The sequence below is a fragment of the Hermetia illucens genome, chromosome 5 (genome assembly GCF_905115235.1).
Source record: "Hermetia illucens chromosome 5, iHerIll2.2.curated.20191125, whole genome shotgun sequence".
Classification (NCBI taxonomy): domain Eukaryota; kingdom Metazoa; phylum Arthropoda; class Insecta; order Diptera; family Stratiomyidae; genus Hermetia; species Hermetia illucens.
This window is the reverse complement of record NC_051853.1, coordinates 90,062,141-90,086,348: the sequence shown is the minus strand read 5'-3', so window position 1 is coordinate 90,086,348 and position 24,208 is coordinate 90,062,141. Positions and strand designations below refer to the sequence as shown.

The window sequence follows — 24,208 nt, the reverse complement described above, 5'->3', positions numbered from 1 at the left end:
CACAAAATCATAGTGTTGAGGAATTGTAAGCCTCGGAGAAATGCTGCGGCCATCACCTCAGTCAACGCGGTAGGACGGCTCCCGTTCTCATCATCACTGAAAAGACCGATATTTGCGCTCTACAAAAAACTCGATGGTGTGATGCCAAAGCTGCGACATAGAACGCCAACTATTAAATGGTGGTGATTTTGTGAGAAAAGGGAAGAAAGAATTTCACTTACGCGATTACTAGCAATTACGAATGTAGAATAATTATGGAACCAAGTTAAAGACACGACTCAGAAAGTGGTCTATGCAACGCTCGGAATCATCAAGGCAGGTAAGTGTTTCACCAACCGAGATAGTTTTCTTTGGAATGATGATATCCAGATGAAGGTCCGTGAAAAGAAGCGCCGACGATAAAACCCTGGTCAACTTACAGATTTACAAGAATGCCAACTGGGAAGCAAACAAAACGATCGCAGTTACCCGAGCGATCCATTACAAAGATCTTTACGATAAACGGGACACTCGGGATGGCGAGAGAGATCTGTATCGACTTACGAATCCAACGCCAATGCACGCAGGATATCGAACACTTCTGTTGCGTTAATGATAGATGGCTAGAATAGTTCGAGCAGATTTTAACGGAAGAATTTATTCATCCTACACTTTCACAAGCATTGCTGACATTTGAACCAATTACACTTGTCAGCGCCACTCAGTTAACCCGTTGGGGAATTCCGTCCCCACGTACTCGAGGAGGGCGATCAGACCCGAGTCTGCAAGGGACTCATCTGAAGTTGCTCTGCCACGAAGCCTCACCGGAAGTTATCTGGTACCATGGGAACCGAGATGGCCCTGTGAGAGCATATGCTCCAGGAGAATTTCTGGAGGATGTGTTCTCGGCCCGGTTATTTGCGGTTGGCCCCCTAGTGGGAGTTTCATGGTGGTTGTGATTATGCCTACATCGCGGGCAGAGCTCCTCGGAGCTCAAGCGTGGAGTTGCGCTGTACAACTCGGGTGCCGTACCCCTTAGTTTCGGCGGAGGTGTTAGATAGGCCTCGCATCCACTGGTATGAATGCTGAGCCTGCACTCAGTATAAACCAGGACCGCTGTGCTTGCATGGCGGGGCTCTGATTGTGGTCCTAAAATCAATCCGTGTCCGAAGAGGATCGTGGGATTATGCCTACACGGTAGGTACTCACGTTAAACCCCCAGGACTTTCATGTCAGCGCCACTGAAATCGAGGAAGCAATAAAACGAATGAAATTAGGGAAAGCAACAGGATCTGACGACATCTTATCTGAGCTCTGGAAAGCGAAGAGCTAGGATCCAACATTGTGCGCCAGTGAATTCTTGAATCGGGTTATTCAGCAAGGAAGAACACTATTTGACTAGCAAGAAAATACCACTGTATGGAAATAAGGAAAACAAAAGTAATCCAGTAGAATGTTCAAATTACCGTTCGATCCGGCTGGTGTCCCACATAATGAAGATTTTCAAACGCATTCTTGACAACCGTATTCACGAAATCGTTCAAATAACCATGAATCAAGCCCAGTTCATCAAGAACTGAATCGATGAAGAGCAGGTGCAGAGAAGATCTGAATTCCGCAAACTCTTCTAAAATGATCGGTAGGCTATTGATGTGGTCGATACAGGAGGATCTCGAAGGACGGCGGAAACCAGTCAGCTCTCTGTCGCTATTATCTTCGTGACGGCAGGGAGCATGCAGATACGCCACCAATTATCACACTCAAGCGGAATCATTCCCTTCTTCCACGCTTTGGGGAAGGTCTTGGATTCGCAATATTTCCGTACAAATGGAAGCAGCAGATCTATGGTAATTGCAGGTGCAGCGATAAACAACTCTTCTGGGAAATCGTCAGGCAGATGCATTACTTCGTGTAAGCCCATTGATAGCCAAATAATTTCAGCTTCTGCTTCCGAGAAAGCCGTAAGCAAACTAAACGGTTCGAGGTGACTCCATTGTCCGTGAAAAAAACACGCCTCTACTGTAAGTTTGTCGACGATAAACAGCTGGCCAACTGGCAAATTTACAAGAAGCAAATAAAACTATCGCTATTGCCGGAACGGTCTGTTAAAAAGATCTTTGCGATAAAATGGACATTCGGGATGGCAGGAGAGATCTGTATCGACTTGCCAAAATCCAATACCAACGCACATAGGATATCGAACACTTCTGTTGCGGTAATTACAAGAACGGTACTTTGCTTACCAATCGACAAGAAGCCAGGTAAAGATAGCGGGAATATTTCGAGCAAATTTTATTGGGATAAATTGTTCATCTTCCTCTTTCATGAAAACTGCCAAAATTTGGGCCAGTTCCACCTATCAGCGCGACTAAAGTCGAGGCAACAATAAAACGAATGAAATTAGGGAAAGCAACAGGATTTGACGGCAACGCATCTGAGCTCTGGAAAGCGAAGAGCTGAGACCCAACATTGTGGCTCAGTGAATTCCTCGATCGGGTTATTCAGAAAGGTAGAACACCATCTGACTAGCACGAGAGCATCACGCTTTCAACATAGAAAAAGAAAGGTAGTCGAGCAGAATGTTCAAATTACCGTCCGATCCGGTCGCTGTTTCATACCTTAAAGATTTTTGAATGCATTCTTGACAGCCATATTCACGACATCGTTCAAATAACCGCGAATCGAACCGGATTTAGGGAAGTATTATACTACAGAACTACTGACGCAATACACGCTGCGCGGTTACTCATGGAGAAACACCGTGAGGAACATTGCGGAGCAAGCGAGCCCCTTGCATGCGACTGTGGGCTGACCCCTTTTAACTTGCAGGATCGATCTTTCAATTCTCTGAGTGGGGTGAAGTCGGACCAAGAGCGGATCGATGAATGGAAGTCGAAGGCAATGTACGGTAAACATTTATCAAACAGATGGCTGTATACGGGGGAGCTCTTTGCTGAAACGGAGGGATTTATGTGGACGGCGTAATCGCCACTCGAGTTTATAACAAGCTTATAACCAGTCAGCGGGTGGAGAACGACCAATACACGAGCAGGCGTTATGCTGTATGTAAGGTGATCCATCAAATCCTTGCTTACAAGCATGGGTTGAACACGAGAACATTTTCGGTTTACCGATATGAGCTGCAGGCAGTACTTGAAAGTTCTAACTGATCGTCTAACGTGCTGTTAGTTGATAAGACGGGTCGCTCCGTGTATATTATTGATGTTGCTATCCCCTATAATAGCAACATTGAACAGAAATACATGGCGTCTGGAGAAAGTGGTTGTAGTTCCCATAATATTGTCAGCTGGAAGTATCGTACCTAAATCCCTCACGGCTTTCTTTGCTTCCTGGGACTCTCACCCAGTCTCGGGGAGTTCTCGACGGATTTGTTATGCCGATATAATTTTCCTGGCCGCTTTTGAAGGGAAATTTTTCCGTGTGGCGTGTGGCTGGTTTTTTCGAAAAAGAAGTGGAAGAATAGGGTAAGAAGATTGTCAAGTGCAGTGTCTGGCTGGACGTGAGAGTTTTTTTCACATCAAAACTTGATCAGAATTCATTTAAATGTATAAGGGAGATTTCAAGTTTCACGAGTGCTAGAAAAGACACCCGTTTGCAATTGGCGAAAATTTTTCGCGAAGTTAAAAACGCGAGTCTATCGTTTGACAGGAGAATGGACATTTTGTAGAAACGAGGAGACACCAGAACGTCCAAAAAGTTGCCGAACAAATCGGAGAATTGATCGAGACGGCCGACTTGCAGGCATTCTTCGTCACAAAAGTCGAAGGAGGTGGTAGCTGTGCAAGATGAGGAGAATGTAATGCCAACGGAGGCAAACTTGTCCACCAAATCCACCGCGACTTTAACTTCTGTCAAGAGGGAAAGCATCATGTCCAAGTACCCCGAACGATAAATGAAAAGACTTGATTGTTTCAAGTAAGAAATTTTACGCTAAATGTAAGGTAATCGTTCTAGAATCAATGCGCCGTGGTGCGTGTATTTAGAACTGAAGTTATTTAGAACGATATCACTACTTCCATCGAGAAACAATTTAGCGTGTAATAGAGCGAATTTTAATATGTTAGCTTTGGGGACACACACGGATTTTCGGCATAAATTTTAATAATTATTTCTAGTTGTGTAATTTATAATGATAATCATTCTTGTATATCTAAGATTGGGAAGAATTGGGAAATGGATTTAGTAAAAGTGGTTATTATCCAATAATTGAACAATAATTACTGCGAATCATGAAGGAACTTCGGGGAAAATGGAGGTAGACGGAGTAATCGAGATGTTCAAACGATCTGTAGAGAAATTTGGTATCAAGTATAAAAGTCACATAGGCGATGGTGATTCGAACACCTTCACAAATTTATTAGATGCTGATCCCTATGACGGTAACCCTGTGGTCGAAGAGAAAGAACGTTCATTACACGCCAACAAGTCGGGAATCCGGAAGCTCGACGCTTCAGGTATGAAAGGTTTTTTGTATTTCTTTTATAAAGACATTTGAGTGTGAATTTTTCCCATTAGTACGAAACACGTAATATACACAAATATAATGTGAGAGTATCCACTTTCGGGTGATATTGGCATTCAAAATCTTGAATTTCCAAAGAAGTGGCAACTTTGACCTATTATAACTTTGTTAATAATAGCGCGATTTCCACAAAACTTGGTAGGATCAAGCTCTATATTATAGCCTACATAGCTGCATTTCGTGGTGCTAGGATGAACTTAAGCGGGGTTCTGCAGCCAATTACAGAAAATTATAGTAAAATACTATTATTAACTTTATTTGAATGGATATCAGTATCGAAGGTATTTCGGAGCCTAGCCACCATATAGCGGCAGCATCTTGATTTTTTCAGATTTTTCGGTTTGGCAGTTTCTGAGAATGGCCCTCTTAAATAAATGATCACTTTCGACCCCCCGAACTCCCCGCCTTTGTAACAAATGTCAAAACTAAGCCCAGCTTTGGAAAGTACTAACCTTTCATTTAATACCCCGCATGACTATATTTGATGAAAAAAAAATTTACACATGAGAAAAATGCGTGTGACGGGCAGACAGAGAGACAGTAAACCGATTTTAATAAGGTTTTGTGTAAAAACGTATGTATAGGCGTGTAAAAGAAGCCAGAAAAGCACATATGCTGTTTTTGAAAGCTAAAAAACAACTTGAAGAACCTAAAAAAAAAGCGAGAAAGTTCCACCGAAAAATGTAGCAGTAGAATTAAAAGTAACACTGAAAATGAATTATCGGCGGATGGTCTCCTTGAACGATATGTTGGGAGAAATACGCAAAATAATAACGAGAGTTTTAATCATTGCGTATGGAATTTCGCACCCAAACATATTTTCATCGGCAAAAGGGAATTGGAGATAGCAGCGTTCACTGCTGCCAGGATATTCAACGAAGGATGTATGCCTATTTGAAAATAATGGAAGCTATAGGCATAAAAATCGGTCCCATATCTACGCAGTATGCGCAGGTCTACAACAGCCAGCGGATCAGTAAAGCGAAGAAGGTGACTTCTGATGCTTTAAAAAGGGCCAGGTTAAATCGCAGGGCTGAAAAAGTTGAGAAAAATGGTGCGTACGAAGAGGAGGAAGGAATATTGTATGCACCAGGCATCGCAGATTGAGGTAAGTGTACTTTTCCATTCAAAAATAACAAATTTTAACTTCACACGCGTTTTTCTCAGTGCAGGTGCAGGTGATTTATAAAAAAACCACTCGACCGATTTAATAGAAATTTTAATATTTTTTCATAAAATTGAATAATCCTAGTTCGGGGCAGAACCACGAGGATGCAGAATAATATCCCCTATTGGTTTTTTCATTTCAGATAACTCTTAAGTGTCGGAATCACTTGCGTCAGCAACCCGGATTAAGTGGAAGGTGTCAACTTTGTCCATCAAAATAAAAATAATAATAGCATGTAAAATTAAATTAACATTTTTTTACGTACTTCACGATGCGAATAAATACAAAAAATTTGAAACGATTCTATTATATTTTGTTCTAAAAAAAATCCCCAAAAATACCTTAAAAAATTGGCCGCCACATGAGACTACTACCTTGAATCTCTGCGTCCTGACAAGGAGATAATATGTGAGAACCAAGAACCCCGGCCCACATTCCGCCGAACTGCTAGCATTCAGGTTAGCTCCAGCACGTGCCGTCCGGTTCCGTATATTATCTCGTGGAGTCCGTGTTCAGGACTGGCAAACCTGTTAGGGGAGTTTTGCTGAGTGGCAGCCTTGGTGACTCGCATCGTAACAGATTCTTTCACTAACCTCCCATCGGTCACTGCCACTAGCACCCCTTTATCTTTTAAGCAGGCAAAGTGGGAGTGGTTTTCACCTCCTTAACAGACAAAGCGCACATTGAGCGCGATTGAGGATATATAACTTTTGAATTCGAGGGTATCGAAATTAATCCCCAATTTTCTTGTAAATCCATGTAGACTGGAGGATTTCGGAGGCCCTATCCGATTTTCAGTTTCAATGGCTTGACTAATCCCTTCGCCGGGTTGATAGAGGAATTACACATAAGCAATCCTCGACGAATTTAGAACATAGCAACGGACTACGAAATCGATGATTGGCTTTTTTCTAATTGTTGCAATTATCACCCCAATTTCAGCAAATTTATAGATGCTAAATTATCGGAAAGGCAGAAATACGAATCAAATTACTAAAACCGATCTTACCTTAACAGAAGAATCGCCAATTTCAGACAGTTATCCATTAATATCATCTACGTGGAAACACATCAGTCTACCATCAACAGTAGCCCATATTCGTCATCTCCAAATCCCGCCAACTCTCGTTGTCACTATGCTTGATGAATCCATAATGTAAAATAAACGTTCATGTTAACGCATAACCGGCCACTGTCTTCCAATAAGAACTTAATTGGAAACACATTCAACAAATTTGAAAACACTCTTAATACCAGGCGAAGTGTTCGAGTCCCGGCTACACGAGCATTTGTCGTTAATTTTCCATCGCGTGCCAGTTAACACGTAAACATGTAAAAGCTCCAGCACGTCATCAACCGGAAGATGGCGAAATGGAATTACTTTAGCCGGCAAAGCATGACTCTGCAGGGTGAATGTTCAAGTTGTCGCGGTTCTGAGCGCAGCGGCGAATAAGATTCTGGCTGAATTTACCACAACCTTATCGGCTACCTTGTGCTGGTGTCCCCCCACTGCGAGGCGGCACAGCTGTTTATTGACAAACTGTCAGCGTACTACAAAAGGCGCCTGGGGTGGATTCGCCGCGTTATTTGGAGTGCAACTTTCCATTCTTCAAGTGTTCCTATCTAGTCGAGAGCTCGTTTTCTTGAGAAATAGATCATATTTTTAGTTTAATTGTTCCGTGATTCAAAAGTGCGCTTATAACTAATATTTTGCAACAAAATGAACAGCTTATTTCAAAGCATTCGATCCAGTGCGAAGCAGTTGGGGACCATTACTTCGTTCCAATATGCGAAGCGAACGAAAATGAGGTAAGAACTTGTTGATTGCAACTCACGATTTGATAAATGATAAGCAAAATTACTGGCCAAAGGTGAGAACGACGTCGCCCGGACATAATGCCGTGAAATTGAATAAACGTATTTTGTCCAATTCACCCAATGTAGGTAGTCACGTACGAACTAAAATCCACGAGACATGGCCCAGGCCTAGTAGTTCTGCCTCCATCCCGTGATAACCACGCAAGAATTCAATTTTTACATACCCTGAACTGATGCGTAAATACCAATTTTTCTGTTTACAACTTTCAATTGAACTTGTTCTATAAAAAGCATCCCCAATTGAATCAAATTACCGCATTCTACGTGGTCGAGGCCTCAGGAGTTATTAGGAGCAATAACAACATCTTGGAAAGCGCCCGCTTTGGACGTCCGTCCCGCAACGCAAAGTTGAATGGATGGAGCAATTTGCACTGGTTCTGATGATAGTGGAGAAGTGGACAATTTATTGGAGCATGGCTGGAGACTATAAGGTCTTTTGAATTAGCTTTGCATCTTCCAAGTAAGACGCGACTTCCATTGACCTCTCGATATGTATGTTGAGTATATTGTTAAGAGTCAACGTTGTTTACTTTGCAACGGTTATCAACTTTGTAGACTTGTTTAAAGTGGTTTGGAAAGGGAAGAGAAATGTGGAGTAGCGCAAATATGGTATTTTAAGGAAACTTGCTTCGATATGAGACGAATTTTGCATCAGTCACCAGCCCTCTACATGGTTTTTTCTTGAACACTGACACACCCCCTTGGCAGGTTCACTGATAAAGTTCGGGCATTCTTCTTAGCGTTGCCAGCTGGCTTCGGCCCTTAATCTCCTGCAGAAGTCTCCACCTCCTCCTGATCGCCTGCTTCAGGCAGGACAGGCTGAAGCAATAATTTTTGCACATCATCAACTGGGATTTTTTTCTATAAGATCCGCATCCCGGGGTACCACGAGGTAATAACTCTGCTTTACAAGCATTTTCTCGCATTTGGATTCGTTATAGATATACAATTGATCTCCCATAGTCGTTTTCTCCTGCACTTTATTATAGCTTTCATTTTAGGGTCATTGATTCTTAATCCTCATCAAGTTCCGAAGTTCTTCAGACTTTTGTCATATTTTGTTGCACAGAGATCCTCTCATATAGTCGCAATGTTTTGGGGCCACATGTTTCAAACCAAGTTGTGTAGCTTTAGTGCCAATTCATTGTCTTATTTATATCTAAAGTCTGTTTTGAAGCATCTTATCATTTGGTCTTGCATTCCAATTTAAGGTAGTGATGGCCTCATCACCATTTTCGTGAATCTAGCTAGTTTGAATGAACTCTGGAATCAGGCAGTATTCTTTGCAAGACAACAGTCAACCTTGTCGAAGAATTGTGTTTTATCATTCGAGCATCCATTGCAATTTAACTTGACAAATAAGGGGTGTAATTGGGGAGTCGTGAAACTTGCACAGAAATTATAACAGAGCTCTTACTGCACGACTCCAGGTTTGCAGCAGAGCCTTAGAAATTCCCCGATTGAATTTCTCAGTATTTTCGTTAGCCTGGATGGATTGTGCAGAGAAAAATAGTCTTTATTGTTGTTCTGTATATGCGAAATTTATGTTCTGTGCCAATTCCTTAATCCATCTTTACTTGGGATGGTACGTTTATTACAAAATGCACCAAACTTCTGGAGTTAGATATTAATCCATGCCATTTTTAGGTAAGTTTTCATTTATTTGCAATGCAAATGGCAAAAAACAAAATTGTGCCCAAAAACCGCGAGTGAAAGTGAGCACGACGCGCAAATGCTCCAATATCGTCTCGAAAGTTTTAACATTGCGCTGATCAGGAAACCAGAACTTACCAAAAATAAAATCGATTTCGGCAATATTGATGAAGTAAATTAACGATAAGCTTAATATCCACAATAATGAGCAACTTAAGAATTAGAAGGAGCACTTCATATGATTCACATTTCTATAAAATCCAGTGAGATTGCATCCCTTGTGAGTGACGTTCATTTGTATTCAAATATGGGTAGCAGCTCAATACGAACCATGTTGAGGCAGCTCCGCACCAATGATTTTTCTGTATTGCTATTTGCGAGCAGCATATGGAAAGTGACCGAAACAGTCATTTGAATTAACAAGGGGAACAACGTCGTCACAATGGACAAAGATAAGTAAGACCAAGCTGCTTTTCGGAAACTGGAGAATGGAAACTTGTTCGAATTGCGGAACAGCCCGCTTTCCGAATCTACCAAAAGGGTCGATCAAGCGTTGAAGTAAGCCAATGCGGTATTTCCGAACATTGGGCGACTCCGAATGCCCAATCCTGCGCTTTCAAGAATCAGATGTCAACCGAAAATCCACAAGTATGGTTTAGGTATGTAGACGACAGATTTGCGATTGTTAGAAAAGACGATATCGGCATGAACATCTCTTCTATAAACAAGATTCGTCATAAAATCGAGTTTACACTGGAGTTAGAAAAGGATGGGGATTCAGATCTAGGAAGGGTAGATCCTAGATCTGAATATTGTCAACTCTAGCGGGAAGCTTAAGTTCGAGATTTAACGTGAGCCTACAACTTCACACCATACATTTTCCCAAAAAATATCAGTATATAATTGCATGATTCACGGGCTGATCACATACGGCTTCAATAAGGAACGACAACATATTATTGATACCGCTATTAAGAATGGGTAAAATCCTCAGACTGTTGAGAAACTGATTGGAAGGAAAATCAAGCAACACAATAATCATGCCTATACGACACTAAGGAGGCAATCATGAGATGGATAACTATCCCGTATTCCTACCTACTTAACAGCATCAGGAATTGAATAAAAAAGTTTCATTAGCTCGTGCTTACATTGTGATGCCGGGCCCTGACCTGGCCTAGGACAATACCAAGCAAATTAAGTCGGTCAAACAACCGTGGAAGTGCCAATATATAATTGAGTTATTGGAAAAGTGGCGATAATTCTAGTGCCGGTTATGTTAAATTGTGAATTCCAGTTGTTGAGGTGTGTGGCGCGAACTGTGGTATAGCAGTGGAAGTTTCTCAGGAAACCTTGGCTGGAACTGAAATATTTCGCCAGAAACCGTAAGCAAGCTTTTTACGGGCTATGTTCAATATAAGAATTTATAACAACCATGAAGATCCAACTGTCAACATACAAACGTTACCCAAACAGTGACCAATCAAATAATTGAGTTCATATCATCCTTAAAACTTTTTCTTGTTCCTTGGTGAAAACACCCCCAGGCAGTTTTTTTTAGACGGAATGAAAGTTTTCCTCAATAATAACGGATCTATAGACATTTAAAGTTTCGCAAAACAGTCCTCTAATTTCAGACTGTTGCCTGACACCCAGATCTTCAAGCTTCCTCTCTCGAATTTTAGACCTTTTCTGAAAATTGTTAATTATAACGAAGATATGGACATTCAGAGTTTCGCAAAAGATTTATCCTTTTTTTAGCAAATTTCCTACTATCCAGTCCCCTAAACTATATACAGTCGCGGCCGTAGAAATGTTAGCACCTGAAAAAAAGTCATATTTTCTGGTAATTTCTCTGTAGTTCTAGTTTTTTTGTGTGGGAATTAGAAAACATAGAGTAACGGTCAAAAAAGCCGGGATGGTTCTGAGGTGTTTTTCGATAAGAAGCGTTATTCAACGGATTTTTAAGGTTTTGTGTAAAACCTTAGAGATTCGGCTGTAGATTCGGCTTACTGTCTGTTTGTCACAAGCATTTTTCCCAGAAACGGTTGTATCGATTGACAGCGAATTTGACCGGAAAGTGGGAACTGTAAACGTCCACGCACACCTGTGGCCAACTAAATGTTACAGAGCAGCTTATACTACGTAATTTAATAAAAAAATTTGTAAACTGAATATTTTTTTCGAATTTTGTCTGATGCTGTGCATATTAAGGCACGTTTTATTACAACTTAAAAAGTACGTAAATATAAAACAGTTACTTTAATGATGAAGTGGAGGTAAAAAACATATTTCAGATTGCTTATAAATATAAATATTTGCTGGGCCCACTCCCTTCAATACTGCCTTGATTCTATCTGGCATTAAATCAAACAAATTTCTTTCATAATTGAGTAAAATATCATTATTCCAGGTTTCTTTTATCGCTGAGAATAAGTCTGATTTTGTGTTAGGGTTTTTCCGATTCACATATCGTTTTTAGCACAGCAGTTCTCAACTGGATTTAAATCTGGGCAATTTCCAGACCAATTTGAAGTCGGAAGCTACATTCGTTGCAAATATGCCTTCACCTAGTAAAGAAGGCAGCTAGTAATTTTAATATTTTTCTTGCGATAATGATAATCAGACCACGAGATATCACGCGGTGCAGCAATTATAGAGGTATCACGTTGCTGAGTACCATTTATAATATATTATCCGCTATCTTGCTAGGCCGGATAGCCCCATACGCCCAGAACATCATTGGCCCATACCAAAGAGCCTTCACTCCAGGCAAATCAGCAACAGATCAGATTTCCTCTTTGCGGCAAGCGATGGAAAAACTGATGGAATTTGGACATCAGTTGCACCATCTCTTCATCGACTTTAAAACTTGGCTATGATAGCAGGGTAAAACTGTATACGGCCATGAAAGAATTCGGTACCCCGACAAAATTTATAAGACTGATTAGGCTGACCCCGACCAATGTGTGAGGCCAGATAAAACCAGCAGGACCACTCTCGAGATCATGCAATATCAATAACGGTCTAAGACAAGATGATGCCCTATTATGCGTCCTCTTTAACCTGACCCTCGAGAAAGTGATCCGTGATGCTGAGGTAAATGGGAGGGGTACGATCCTCTTTAAGTCCACCCAACTACTGGCCTATGCTGACGATATCGACATCATGTGAAGAACGACCCGAGACGTAGAAACTGCCTTCATCCAGATCAAGCAGGCGATGCGAGATCTTGGGTTGCACATCAATGAAGGCAAGACAAAATATATGGTGGCAACGTCAGCACCAAAAACCAACAAACGAATAACATCAAAATGCACTGGTCAAACGGGAAGAATAAAGATAGGAGACTACAACTTTGAGACCATTGTTAGTTTCTTCTGTCTAGGGTCGAAAATCACAACCGATAAAAGCAACGATGACGAAATCCGCGCACGGTTGTTAGCAGTCAACAGAGCCTATTTCAGCTTACAAAAACTGTCTCACTCGAAACGTCAAAGCTTACTGTACAAGACAATGATCTTGCCAGTCCTCATGTATTCCTCGGAGACTTGGGTTCTTGATAAGAAAAATTGCGAACTCTTGGTCGTGTTAGAGCGGAGAATCCTCCGAAGAATTTTTGGCGCCCTACTAAGGATGGGTGCGTCCGTTGCCTATACAACGACGAAATCTATGAGCGATAGCGAGAGGAATCACCGTGCTGATAAATGGCAACAAATAATTTCTTATGCTTATGTAGCCATCTACATTGTGTGTGGCTGTAATGTATAAAAAACGGCCCAATGAATGGCAATTACCCTAGTTGCGAACCGTAGAAATATGTTCTGAATAAGTCGGAAAATTTCAAAGAATTTCGTTGGATAGATGCGGTTTTCAAAATGCAATTTCAAGAAAAACGCATCTAAAAATTAGAATGTGGTGAAATCTTAACTTATCATTAATCTGCTATACCTAGTCAATAAACCATCGTTTTGTTCAAAAACACATGTAACGTCTTTTCTTCAATTCTTGCTCTTTTGGAGAAGTCATTCAAACGTCGTTTGGACCGGGAAATTCGCGAACAGCAATCGATGTAAACCCAACATTTGACACTTTACCTGTTTATAAACGACTCGGAATATAAAAAAATCGCTCTGATCAAATATTCTACATTCTCGCTTAATGCAATTGATGCAATTGAAATGCTTGTTTTTTCAAGAGCGCTTGAATTCTATCAGGCATCGAATAGACGAAATGCTGCAAAAGAGGTGGTATAATTTTATTATACTGTAAGTCTTCGATCACTTTATCTAACTCAGCAAGAGATATAAATCATTACCTGCACCTTTATAATGTGCCGAGGGTTCTCGCTGGGGCTCATAATCTTTTTTCCGCCTCCTATCAGTGCCAATTGTTCAACACTATGATAGGTAAAATATTCTCAAATCATTCGGTTGCCTTCCTGTCTAATGCAAATCTTTGAAAAGTGTTCGTTCGTGGACTTCGTGGAACGGTTCGTGTGCTGCATTCTATTCTATCATCTTCTACAAACACGGTTTGGAACCCATCCTGCAAGCACATTCTCTTCACCAAACGATTTTCACCAGCAGTTGTTTTCCAGACTCTTTCGGACCACTTTTCCTTTTCAATAGACCCTTGAGCCCGATAAGACTTTTAAAAAAAATCTGCCACTATAAGTCTACTAACTCAACTCCGCTACAAATAACACTCAAGCTTAAATTTTCCGTTATCACCTTGTCAATTTTACAACGTGGTATTTTTTTCACCTAACACAGTACTATTATGAAATTAGTTATAAAACTTAAGATGAACTGTTTGAATTCGAACCATAGGACTCCAATTTATGTTCAGAAAAAATATTAGGTAGGTGTAGTCCAGATTAATACTTTGGATGGCCCTTCAAATGCAGTTAAACTACCTGTTAAGATTTCTATGGTGCGTTTAATATCTATAGGTCCACAGTTCCCCAAAATTGCAAGTAATGATGACGTGGTTGCGAATTTTATGATTACATCATCATCATGTAAGCATAATCGTGTAATCATAATCCTATATTTTCATCGTTTATAACTTCAATCTGTGATGCATTTGGAGAAATGATGTTAAGGGTAATGTTTTTCGAAGCTTGATGATGGTGATAGCCTTTTTAGTAGCGGGAAGCAAACGATATTTCTCATCAGTCATAATGAAAAGCCATACATATGTAATTGAAATAATAAAACTTGTTGTTTCTTTTTCGTTGGTGTGGGTATTTATTCTTGCAAATACCGATATTTCGGGAACCACTTGTTCCCTTCATCAGTGCAAACCCCCATATGTATATAAATTCCCTGGTTACGGTTGGATCTTTTTACAGAGCGCTGTGTTGAGCGAAATGACCTTGCAAGTTGTAACTATGATTGTAACTTCGTTATCCATCATCCATCCATATTACATCAAATGCAGTCAATAGGCCAATTTTGAGTTTAGATGAAGGGAACATGGGTGTACCTGTTTCAGATATCAGACAGGCAAATATATGTCGCTGTACGAGAGGAATATCCGCGGTTGCCTCAGACGACAGACTGGCAAAGTCTCTTTGCCACTCATGCGATACCTATATATAAACTTTTGTCAGTTCGAAATACACCTATAACCATTGCCAATTAGAAATACACATCTACATTTACTCTCAAAACCGATCACGACTTTACCGAGTGTAAAATTATCTCAGTATTTCATGTAAGTGTACGAGTATGGCTGAAATCACTCAAAATGTTTGGTGTTAGGTTCTATTGGTATCAAAGTAACACATGGCACATCATGAGATTGCTGGTTATTTTATCCATAAAATTTTATGTAATGTATTGACAGGGGTTTTAAAGGTCCTGTTCCAAGAACAAAAAACAATCATTTTTCTTAGATTACAACGAGATGAAAAATCAGCCAATTCAGAACTGGTATAGTTATTAAACGCATCATATTTCAAAAGGGCAGTGAAAAATAAGCCTCCCCTGAAACGGCTCTATATTTTATGTTAAACAGTAAATATTGCATAATTTCTGCTTTGATAACATATAACAAGTTTCACTCTCGAAAAGATACACTCACAAAGCTGTAGAATCATCTGGAGCTGATAACAGATGTACTAAAACAGTTCACTGGAAAATATAAGAATAATCATCATAAGTACAAGGTGTGGCAAAAAACTGTTTACAATTTTTTTTGTCATATGTAATAATATTCGTTAGGGCAACAGTCCAACTTAAAGCTAAGTCTTGAAATGTGCATTTCATTTCATGATAACGATACACTAGGAGTCAACATAGTAAGCATTGTGCTCGCCCAGAGTTATTACCCTGATTTCACTTAGGTGCTCATTCACAGCTGCTTCGATTGGTATGCGTGTTATACAACATTTATTTTATTAGTTTAATCGGAAATAGCAACAAATATCTATGACTTAATATTAATTTGGAAAAATATGGTCAATTAGCTTCAAGTGGCTGCCTCTACATTTGATGCACAGCATTGAATGATTCTGATAATTATTCATGCAACCATGCAACTTTTCCAAAGATCCCTTACAGAGTGTGCTTAGGACTTGTGACCATTTTGTAGATACAATGAAACCTTGAAAATTTGTCATGCGCTGCTTTAGACTTATTGAACTAAGATAATGTTGCCAGGAAAACTGTCGCACATTTCAAAAATATTGTTGAACCCACAAAAGTATTACAACTTCGCAAATGAATCGGTTATGCATAACCTAATGAGGCTTCACCCTCGATTATCAGAAACCTCCTGTTTTTCCATTATTGCTTATTTCATCCGAAACAAATGCAGTTTGTGAATTTTGACTGAGTTCAAAACATGCTTATTTCTATGGCAAAAGCCTATGTAACAGGTAAATCATGCCTCATGATGATTTTTTTCACAAACGCTATAAAATCGGGTGAGCAACGTTCTCAGGGATTCTAAACTAGGGTACAATACTATCTGATTGGCTAGAAAGCAGTACCGTTCCAATACAGAGAAAAAAAGGCAGTCCCAGAACAAAACTGATCTGATGCAACACAACCTGCGTCTCAATTCGAACGAAACAGAGCTTGTGACTATCCCAATAAAACAGCAAATGTCACCGGCAGTGCCGAAAACTGATCAAGTTAAGTATTTCAAATCAATGTTCTCAATCAATAGTGAACCACATGCTACAACTAACATTCTTTTTGGCCGACGCATCAACGATTGCTTCCAATCCAAAATCGACTGGCTCTGTCGCCCTCTATATTCGGGTTGCTAACGATGTTAAAATGCTCAATCAACTTAAGGGGACTCTTCGCACATAGTCTCAAGAATTATCCTTCAAGTTTCAAGTCGAACTTGCAATAATTTGTTTTTTTTTTTTTTTTTTTAATTTTTTTTTTGTTGTGAAGGGAAGTTAGGAAATTTTATACAAGTCACTAATAACAAGAAGAGACAAAACAGCATATTTTCCATATTTATTATATTTTTTCGGATACTTTTTGGGATTTTAACTAATTAAAACTTGATTTTTCTATTCGCTAGTGCTATTTATTGGTCTTACAAATACCGATATTATGGCCCAAACTAGAATTTTCGAGGTTCGTTGACATTATGTCCCGTTTTTCGATGTTTAAAATGAACAAAAATCAGGGCAATTTACAATTTAATTTTTTAAAAGCTGGCGAAATTCTATTTTTCAATCGATTCCGGTAGTCCTAGTTCGGGCCATGTATTCTAAACAAAACTACATTTTCACTTTCTTTGAGTTCACGGTTTGGTCAAAAATCCAGGATAACATCAAATACTGCATATTACAACAACAACAATCGCAGACATTTTCTACTTTGATTTCATTCTTTATCCTCAAAGATTAAAACGCAAATCACTATTTTATTTTATTTCTGACAAATCACAATTTTCCAAACACTACTAATTACGGTCTGAGTATGAAAAGTGTCCTTAACCGAAAACCTGGTCGAATCGATCATGTCCCGATACAGTATATGATAATTTAAGAGCCTTTCAACTACGTGCGAGCAGAAGCCAACGCTGCTACCGAAGGCACGCAAATTTATAAAGCGAATTTAGTTTAGGTTGAAAATTTGCCTCTACACCATCTTTGCCCATCATACTAGTATACATGCTCAAAATATTTGCTCCAATTCAGGTTCTTATTTAGAATTACCCTCAAATATTTGGCCTCATTTAGTAGGTGGAGCTATTCATCAAAAAAGGATGGTAGTATGAATTAATTCAGCCTTTCCCATTTGGTGTATTGTTGGAGTTTATTTTAAGGCAGCCTGACTATAGAAATCTACATATAATACCTTCTATACCGACTGACACGCTTGATCCAAATGAGGCCTCAATTTTTGACGCTAGTTGATGAAATGTGTTACAAGACTTTTTCGATTAGTAGGCATGCTAGTTGCGATTCAGAGGGAAGAATATTGAATCTTGTCAAGAAAGAAGGATATGCATAATGGTGGATATGCTTAATCTGGATTTGAACTCATTTTTAACTTTTGCTAGAAAGGCCACCCTAAGGTTCTCCATGCCATCAATTTAAAACCCAGTGCAAGGCTGGGTCTATAGCCATTAACAAGTTCTATGAAAGGAATTCTTTGTTGTAAAAACATTAAGAGGATTCCAATTTTCATCATCATCAACGGCGTAACAATCGGTATCCGATCTAGGACTGCCTTGATAAGGAACTCCAGACATCCCAGTTTTGCGTCGAGGTCCACCAATTCGATATCCCTAAAAGCTGTCTGGCGTCCTGACCTACGCCATCGCTCCATCTTAGGCAGGGTCTGCCTCGTCTTCTTCTTCTACCATAGATATTGCCCTCATAGACTTTCCGGGTGGTATCATCCATATCCATACGGATTAAGTGACTCGCCCACCGTAACCTGTTGAGCCGGATTTCATCCACAACCGGACGGTCATAGTATCGCTCATAGATTTCGTCGTTATGTAGGCTACGGAATCGTCAATTCTCATATAGTGGCCCAAATATTCTTCGGAGGATTCTTCTCTCGAACGCGACCAAGAGTTCGCAATTCTTCTTGCTAAGAACCCAAGTCTCCGAGGAATACACATCATTGTCTTGTACAGTAAGAGCTTTGACTCTATGGTGAGACGTTTCGAGCGGAACAGTTTTTGTAAGCTGAAATATGCTCTGTTGGCTGACAACAACCGTGCGCGGATTTCCAATTTTACCAGGTGATTTATACGGTTCAAATGAATTGGTCGCTCATTTCATCTTATCCGATGTCACCAACAAATTCTCAAATTTCAAGTTTTTATTCGTCTTTTTGTGTACATAAGAACGTTTAATCTCATCATTCATTGTTATTGGCTCTCTAGGAGGATTTCTTAAGTTTCATTTCAGTTTTTGAGCCTGCTCTAATAGATTTTAATTTTCCAACGAAATTGGTTGGATTTTTAACTAAAATCAGCTGGCGGCTTTTTCTTTTTGGTTTCGATTTTCTCACAAAATCTCCTGCGCGACTCATTGGTTTTGTGTATCTGTTTGTTGTACTCTTGCTCATACTCTTCCTACCATTTTGTGCTCTTCCCCTTTCTGAACAGTTGGCGTTTCCTTCATAGATTAGCAAGATTATGGTTCAACTAATTAAACTTATTGTACTAATGTTTTTCTGCCTTATCTTGTTTAGTTCATACTCGGGAACCTTTATGTTGCACATCTGGTTTCAAACAAACCCAACATTTTGACCACCTCCCTGGCGCTAGTATGAGTTTTGCTAGAGAGGAAATACTATAGTCTTTAGTTTGAAGAGAAATCCCACACAATTCAGGAAGATTCTTCTACAAATTAAAGGATACAGTATCCCTCCTCACCTAAACTAATGTGGTATGAAAAATATTATGCGGAGAACAAACGGAAAAGCAATGTAAACTGACGCTGAACGCTTCGAGTATAAAGGCTTTGTGTTCATCTTGTATGAGAAATTTCCTATTCACATCTCATCACACAATAATAGTTGCACTCCTTCAACCTGTTCTAAATTGTGTACTATATCATTACCTGTAATGTCGCCAAATTTTGTATTTCTATGATGAACTTAAGGGGGGGCAATTTCTAAAATATGGTAATATACCATTATCAACTTTATTTCAGCAGATATCAGAATGGGATGTATTTTGAGACCCGGATTTGGCGTAGATGCATAATTGTGTATTTTTTAAATTTTCCGGTTGGATAGGCTCTGAGAATAAGACATGTTATATTTTTGAGGCGCACTTCTTAAGCCACTCCCCTGTCTCATCCAGTAAAAGAAATTATATCAATTTCAAAAAGTACTAATCGAACGCTTTCGCATGTAAAGGGACTCACAGACCACATGTTCTCACCAAAATCCGTGACAATAGATTCAGCCATTTCCGAGTAAATCGGGTATGACACCTAGATGTGATCTTTCCCACAGTCGTTGATGATGACAAAGCATAAGCATTGGATGGTCTTAAGCTTAATTTTACTGTTTGTATTATGCCTGCCCTTCAGGTAGTCCATATTCTGCTGCGAGGTAGAGGCCTAAATATCTGCTTCTTATAGAATCATAAGAAGTTACTTTTAAAGAAAATTCATTAGGACAATTTGTAAGGTAGGGAAAATGAGCAGTGGAGAATTCAGCAGCATATAATACGACAAAGAAGCTTTGTGGATGAAGACAGCGCGGAAATTTACCAATTAGCGGGCAAGATGGGAGAAATTAGTGCGTTTGTAATTTCTGTTCAGATTTGTTAACAGTTGATTCTTTCATTTCACATTTGACTTCTTTTGCAGATTTTTACTTATTTTTATATAAAAGTATTTTGAGCACAAATTATCGGTCCTAGAATCTGAAAAATTTGAAAAACAAAACATTTTTCTATATTTCATATTTATTATTTCGATTGTGTCTCTGTTCTACTCCTAGAATCGCTCGAATTACTAACTTTGTTTATATGTACAACCAACTGATGTTAAATTTTCCATAACAGAAGCAACCGAACCGTGGGCACCTACGAAATTTATGCTCTAATTATTACTCCAAGTTCAAAAAGTTCAATTCAGTTTGAACCAGCTGAAAGCAGTTCTTCATGGATTATTTTGTGTTATTTACGGTTTCCAGCAGTTCCAACAAGAAGCGACTGAGGAAAAAAATTGATAAACTTCCTAGGTTCGAATATCTCTTCATTTTTCTTCATCTTCAAATATAAATATAGCAAGGTTATCTTGCTCTTAGAAATGTGCCCCTTTTACTTTGCACTTTGATGTTTTTTCTGAAGTTATCGTTTCAGCTGACGTGAGACAATAAGTGCATCTATATATATTTCCAGAAACCGGTTAATACCAGTTACATAGCCTACTTAAAACAGTTATCGCAATTATCACTGAACCGAACATGAACCTTTTATTTTTCGAAAACAAAAATCTAGCCATTTTCCATTAAACCGGATTTCACTCCTTTCAAAAAAAATAAGGGCAAATAACTTTTATTATCTTCGCTTCCACGTTTGAAATATTCATGTCATACCACCATCGAAATATAATTTGAGAGAACAAAGATTCAAACTGAATGTGAATGGCTCAGTAATATTCCACGAAGAAAATCAATACACAAAGCTGATTATTTGACGCCACTGGGGGTCTAAATGTCCCTTTATTATTTATTGTTGTTTACTGAAATCGAATTCGATCGCGAAAAACATGTTATTTTAAACAAGTGCAGATTTTCCTTTATCAATTGCAATCAAAGCGTACCTTCCTTGATAATTACAGATTCTATAAATAGTAATGTTTTCCAATACAATGATGGCTCCATCATAGGATTTGGGTTGAAAACATCAGTTTCCCTCTTGTCGTGATGCAATTATTGCAAAGATTACGTCAATTTAAATTTATAATTGAGAATTCGTTATCGTTTCCACTGATAGGCTCGTTTCGGAGGGTGTGTTTTCTCTGTTCTAATGGAACATATGATCTTTGCAACCTTCACACAATGAACTTCATATAATCATTTGACAGCATAATTTTGGATTAACTTAACGAATTTGGAATAAACAATAATAAACGCGTATGAACTTTGATACCCTCGAAAAAGCTAACAGTGATAATTTTTGATATAGAAGTCATAATGATAGCAGTTTTATTATTATTTTTGACGCGAATGACTCGCAAGCAAACGATATTGCAGTACTTTTTGTAAAGATCACTTTAGAAGCAACGTAATCCTGATAGCAATAAGCTGTCACCACTATGACAGTTTTTTGTTGGGATTGTTGATCGAGCGTCCAATAGAATTCGAAAATCTGCCTGATATCTCCTAGAAAGACGCAGATCTTGACCTTCCTATATGCTTCCTTGATTTCCATCTACAATTATTATTGCCTTTATCTTTTCACCTCAAAGGCATCTAAATTGAATTCATTTAAAAAGTTGATTAGATTTCCAAATCCCCAATCATATACCTGGCTGTAGTACTGAATAATAAATGAAACTCTTCTTCAATTTTTGCTATTACTGTCAGATTAACATATTTAAATGACACCAAAACTCGATATTGCCCTTTGCAGGTGTGTCGAACCATTCCTGGTAGGTACAGGTCTGGCAACATTCATGACCCTTACACAGGTCCAAATGGAAGCCAAACGAAAATTGAGCACGTCCCAATTCATGGCTGATCCAATCACAAATGTTGAACAATTAATGAGCAAAGAACATGACATGCGAACCAAAATGGAATTGATGATAATGCGAGCACAAGCTGATTTCTGTCGTGCATTGGAAAATGAGGAAAACTTTGGACGAAAATTCATTGTTGATCGATGGGAAAGAAAGGAGGGTGGCGGTGGTGTTACATGCGTTCTTCAAGATGGCGATATTTTCGAAAAAGCAGGAGTTAATATCTCAGTAGTGACAGGCAATCTACCAATAGGTGCTGTGCAACAAATGAAATCCAGAGGAAAAAAATTCAAAGCGGATCAACTTCCATTTTTCGCTGCCGGAATCAGCGCCGTTATACATCCACGCAGTCCAATGATTCCGACAATACACTTCAACTATAGATATTTTGAAGTGGAAGATTCGGACGGTCAGAAGCAATGGTGGTTCGGAGGCGGTAAGAAGTGTTTACTGGCATATTTTAAACCCGAATATTATTATTTGAATTTCATTATAGGAACTGACTTAACACCATATTATTTGAATGAAGAGGACTGTGTTCATTTCCACAAAGTTTTGAAGGAGACTTGCGATGAACATGACCTGACTTACTATCCGAAGTTTAAGAAGTGGTGCGATGACTATTTCCGTATAACACACCGGAATGAAGCCCGAGGCATTGGTGGTATTTTCTTTGATGACCTCGACACCCCGAATCAGGCTGATGCTTATCAATTTGTACAGTCATGCGCAAACTCTGTGATCCCATCTTACCTTCCCATAGGTAAATAATATGTTTACCACATCAAACATGATTTCTCCCTCTCAACAAAATGTGATTAATTATTGTTTGTTGAAATGTTTTTTTTGCAACTGCTTTTATCTATTGAATTTTTTTGACAACTATTAATTAGAAAATCAACTATTTTCCTTTTTTTTCCATAAAATATCCAGTCCGCAAACACAAAAATGACAAATATGGAACCCGCGAAAGACAATGGCAACTACTACGACGTGGACGTTATGTTGAATTCAATCTTATCTACGATCGGGGTACCAAATTTGGCATGTTCACACCAGGTGCCCGATATGAAAGTATTCTGATGTCCCTGCCTCTTACTGCTGTAAGTTAATCAATCAATTTTATAAACATTTCTATCATTATTTTGGCTAGAAGGTTTTTTTGTAAATAACGTAACGGGGAGTTCTTCAATTCTTCAGGAGAACTCGCTCTGAAGTAAATAAAATCTCACTCCTAAAATATAAATCAAAAAACAAATAAGCAAGCCTTTTAGCCAAATACACAAATATCTTCTTCAAATTTTACAAAAAGTTCAAGATTAGCTGAGGATTCTTCTCCATATGTCCACCACCATTGCAATCCCATTAATGTATCTATCAAAATTGCAGCGATGGGAATACATGCACCAGCCCCAGCCGAAAAGCGAAGAATCCAAACTGATTGAAGTCTTAAGGAATCCCCGTGACTGGTTGAACATAGAAATCCCCGATTCTAAACGGAAATAGGTTAATGCGATTTTAATTTTTACTTTTTTTTTAATTTTGTAAGGAATGTTGTACAATAAAATATTTATAGAAATTATTTGTGTTAATTAAACTTTTTCATTTCTTCAAGTTGATATTTCTTAGAGAAATTGTGCGTGATTTTTAAAAGTCATAGATAGGACATCCAAGCAATTTTCAATACATAAAATTCATATCACCGCCAAATTGCTGGTGGGTCAGTATCCTTGCTCGGATTTCTTTGGAGATTAGCTATGAAGCAAGTATTAGATGATTTGACTGATATCGGATTCTTCGGGATACCAATTGTTCAGGAGTAGTTCCAGTCCAAGCACTTTGTTGGGCCCATCATACTATACCCAGAGATCACCTATTCAATAGCTTCTCGTCTACGGCGATCGCAGGCTTCCGCGAATCGGAGAACATTCACTGGAGACAGTGAATTCGCAGACTCTTCGTTATATATAATATAATATATAATAAATCCTACCAAGATATCTTCGCCTGAGGAGGTCGAGCAGCTGCATACGAAATGCAGGGCCGTCTCTTCCTCATACTCACTTTAGCTGCAGATAACCGAGGCCACTATTCCATTTTTTTCATGTGGTAGTTTAAGAAGCAGTGTCCCGTTAAAAGCCCTACTGGGGTTTTCATGTTCCTCTTCCTAAAGGACAACGGCCGCCCTGGATTCCTTCACAAAGACTTTCGCCTGCAGGCAGAACTTCAAATTTCTCCACTCGGCTGCGTGAATCCTTGCAATTTCCCCCTTCAGAATGGACTTGACAGT

General features: G+C 39.1%; 1 protein-coding gene across 1 annotated transcript; it reads left to right on the top strand.

Moving 5' to 3' along the window:
- Nucleotides 1–7,134: 7,134 nt before the first annotated feature.
- Nucleotides 7,135–23,510, top strand: LOC119657699 (oxygen-dependent coproporphyrinogen-III oxidase). Its single transcript, XM_038064738.1, has 5 exons — nucleotides 7,135–7,499; nucleotides 21,810–22,354; nucleotides 22,415–22,681; nucleotides 22,852–23,021; nucleotides 23,308–23,510. The coding sequence occupies exons 1-5, from the start codon at nucleotides 7,411–7,413 to the stop codon at nucleotides 23,422–23,424; spliced, it is 1,188 nt and encodes a 395-aa protein (XP_037920666.1). The 5' UTR covers nucleotides 7,135–7,410; the 3' UTR covers nucleotides 23,425–23,510.
- The last annotated feature ends 698 nt before the right edge of the window (nucleotides 23,511–24,208 follow it).

Excerpts from the sequence above, each read along its gene's own strand:
- LOC119657699 (XM_038064738.1), top strand. The coding sequence starts at position 7,411 with ATGAACAGCTTATTTCAAAGCATTCGATCCAGTGCGAAGCAGTTGGGG. Across the intron at positions 22,355-22,414 it reads GCAATGGTGGTTCGGAGGCG|GAACTGACTTAACACCATAT; the intron begins GTAAGAAGTGTT and ends ATTTCATTATAG. Across the intron at positions 23,022-23,307 it reads TGTCCCTGCCTCTTACTGCT|CGATGGGAATACATGCACCA; the intron begins GTAAGTTAATCA and ends TCAAAATTGCAG.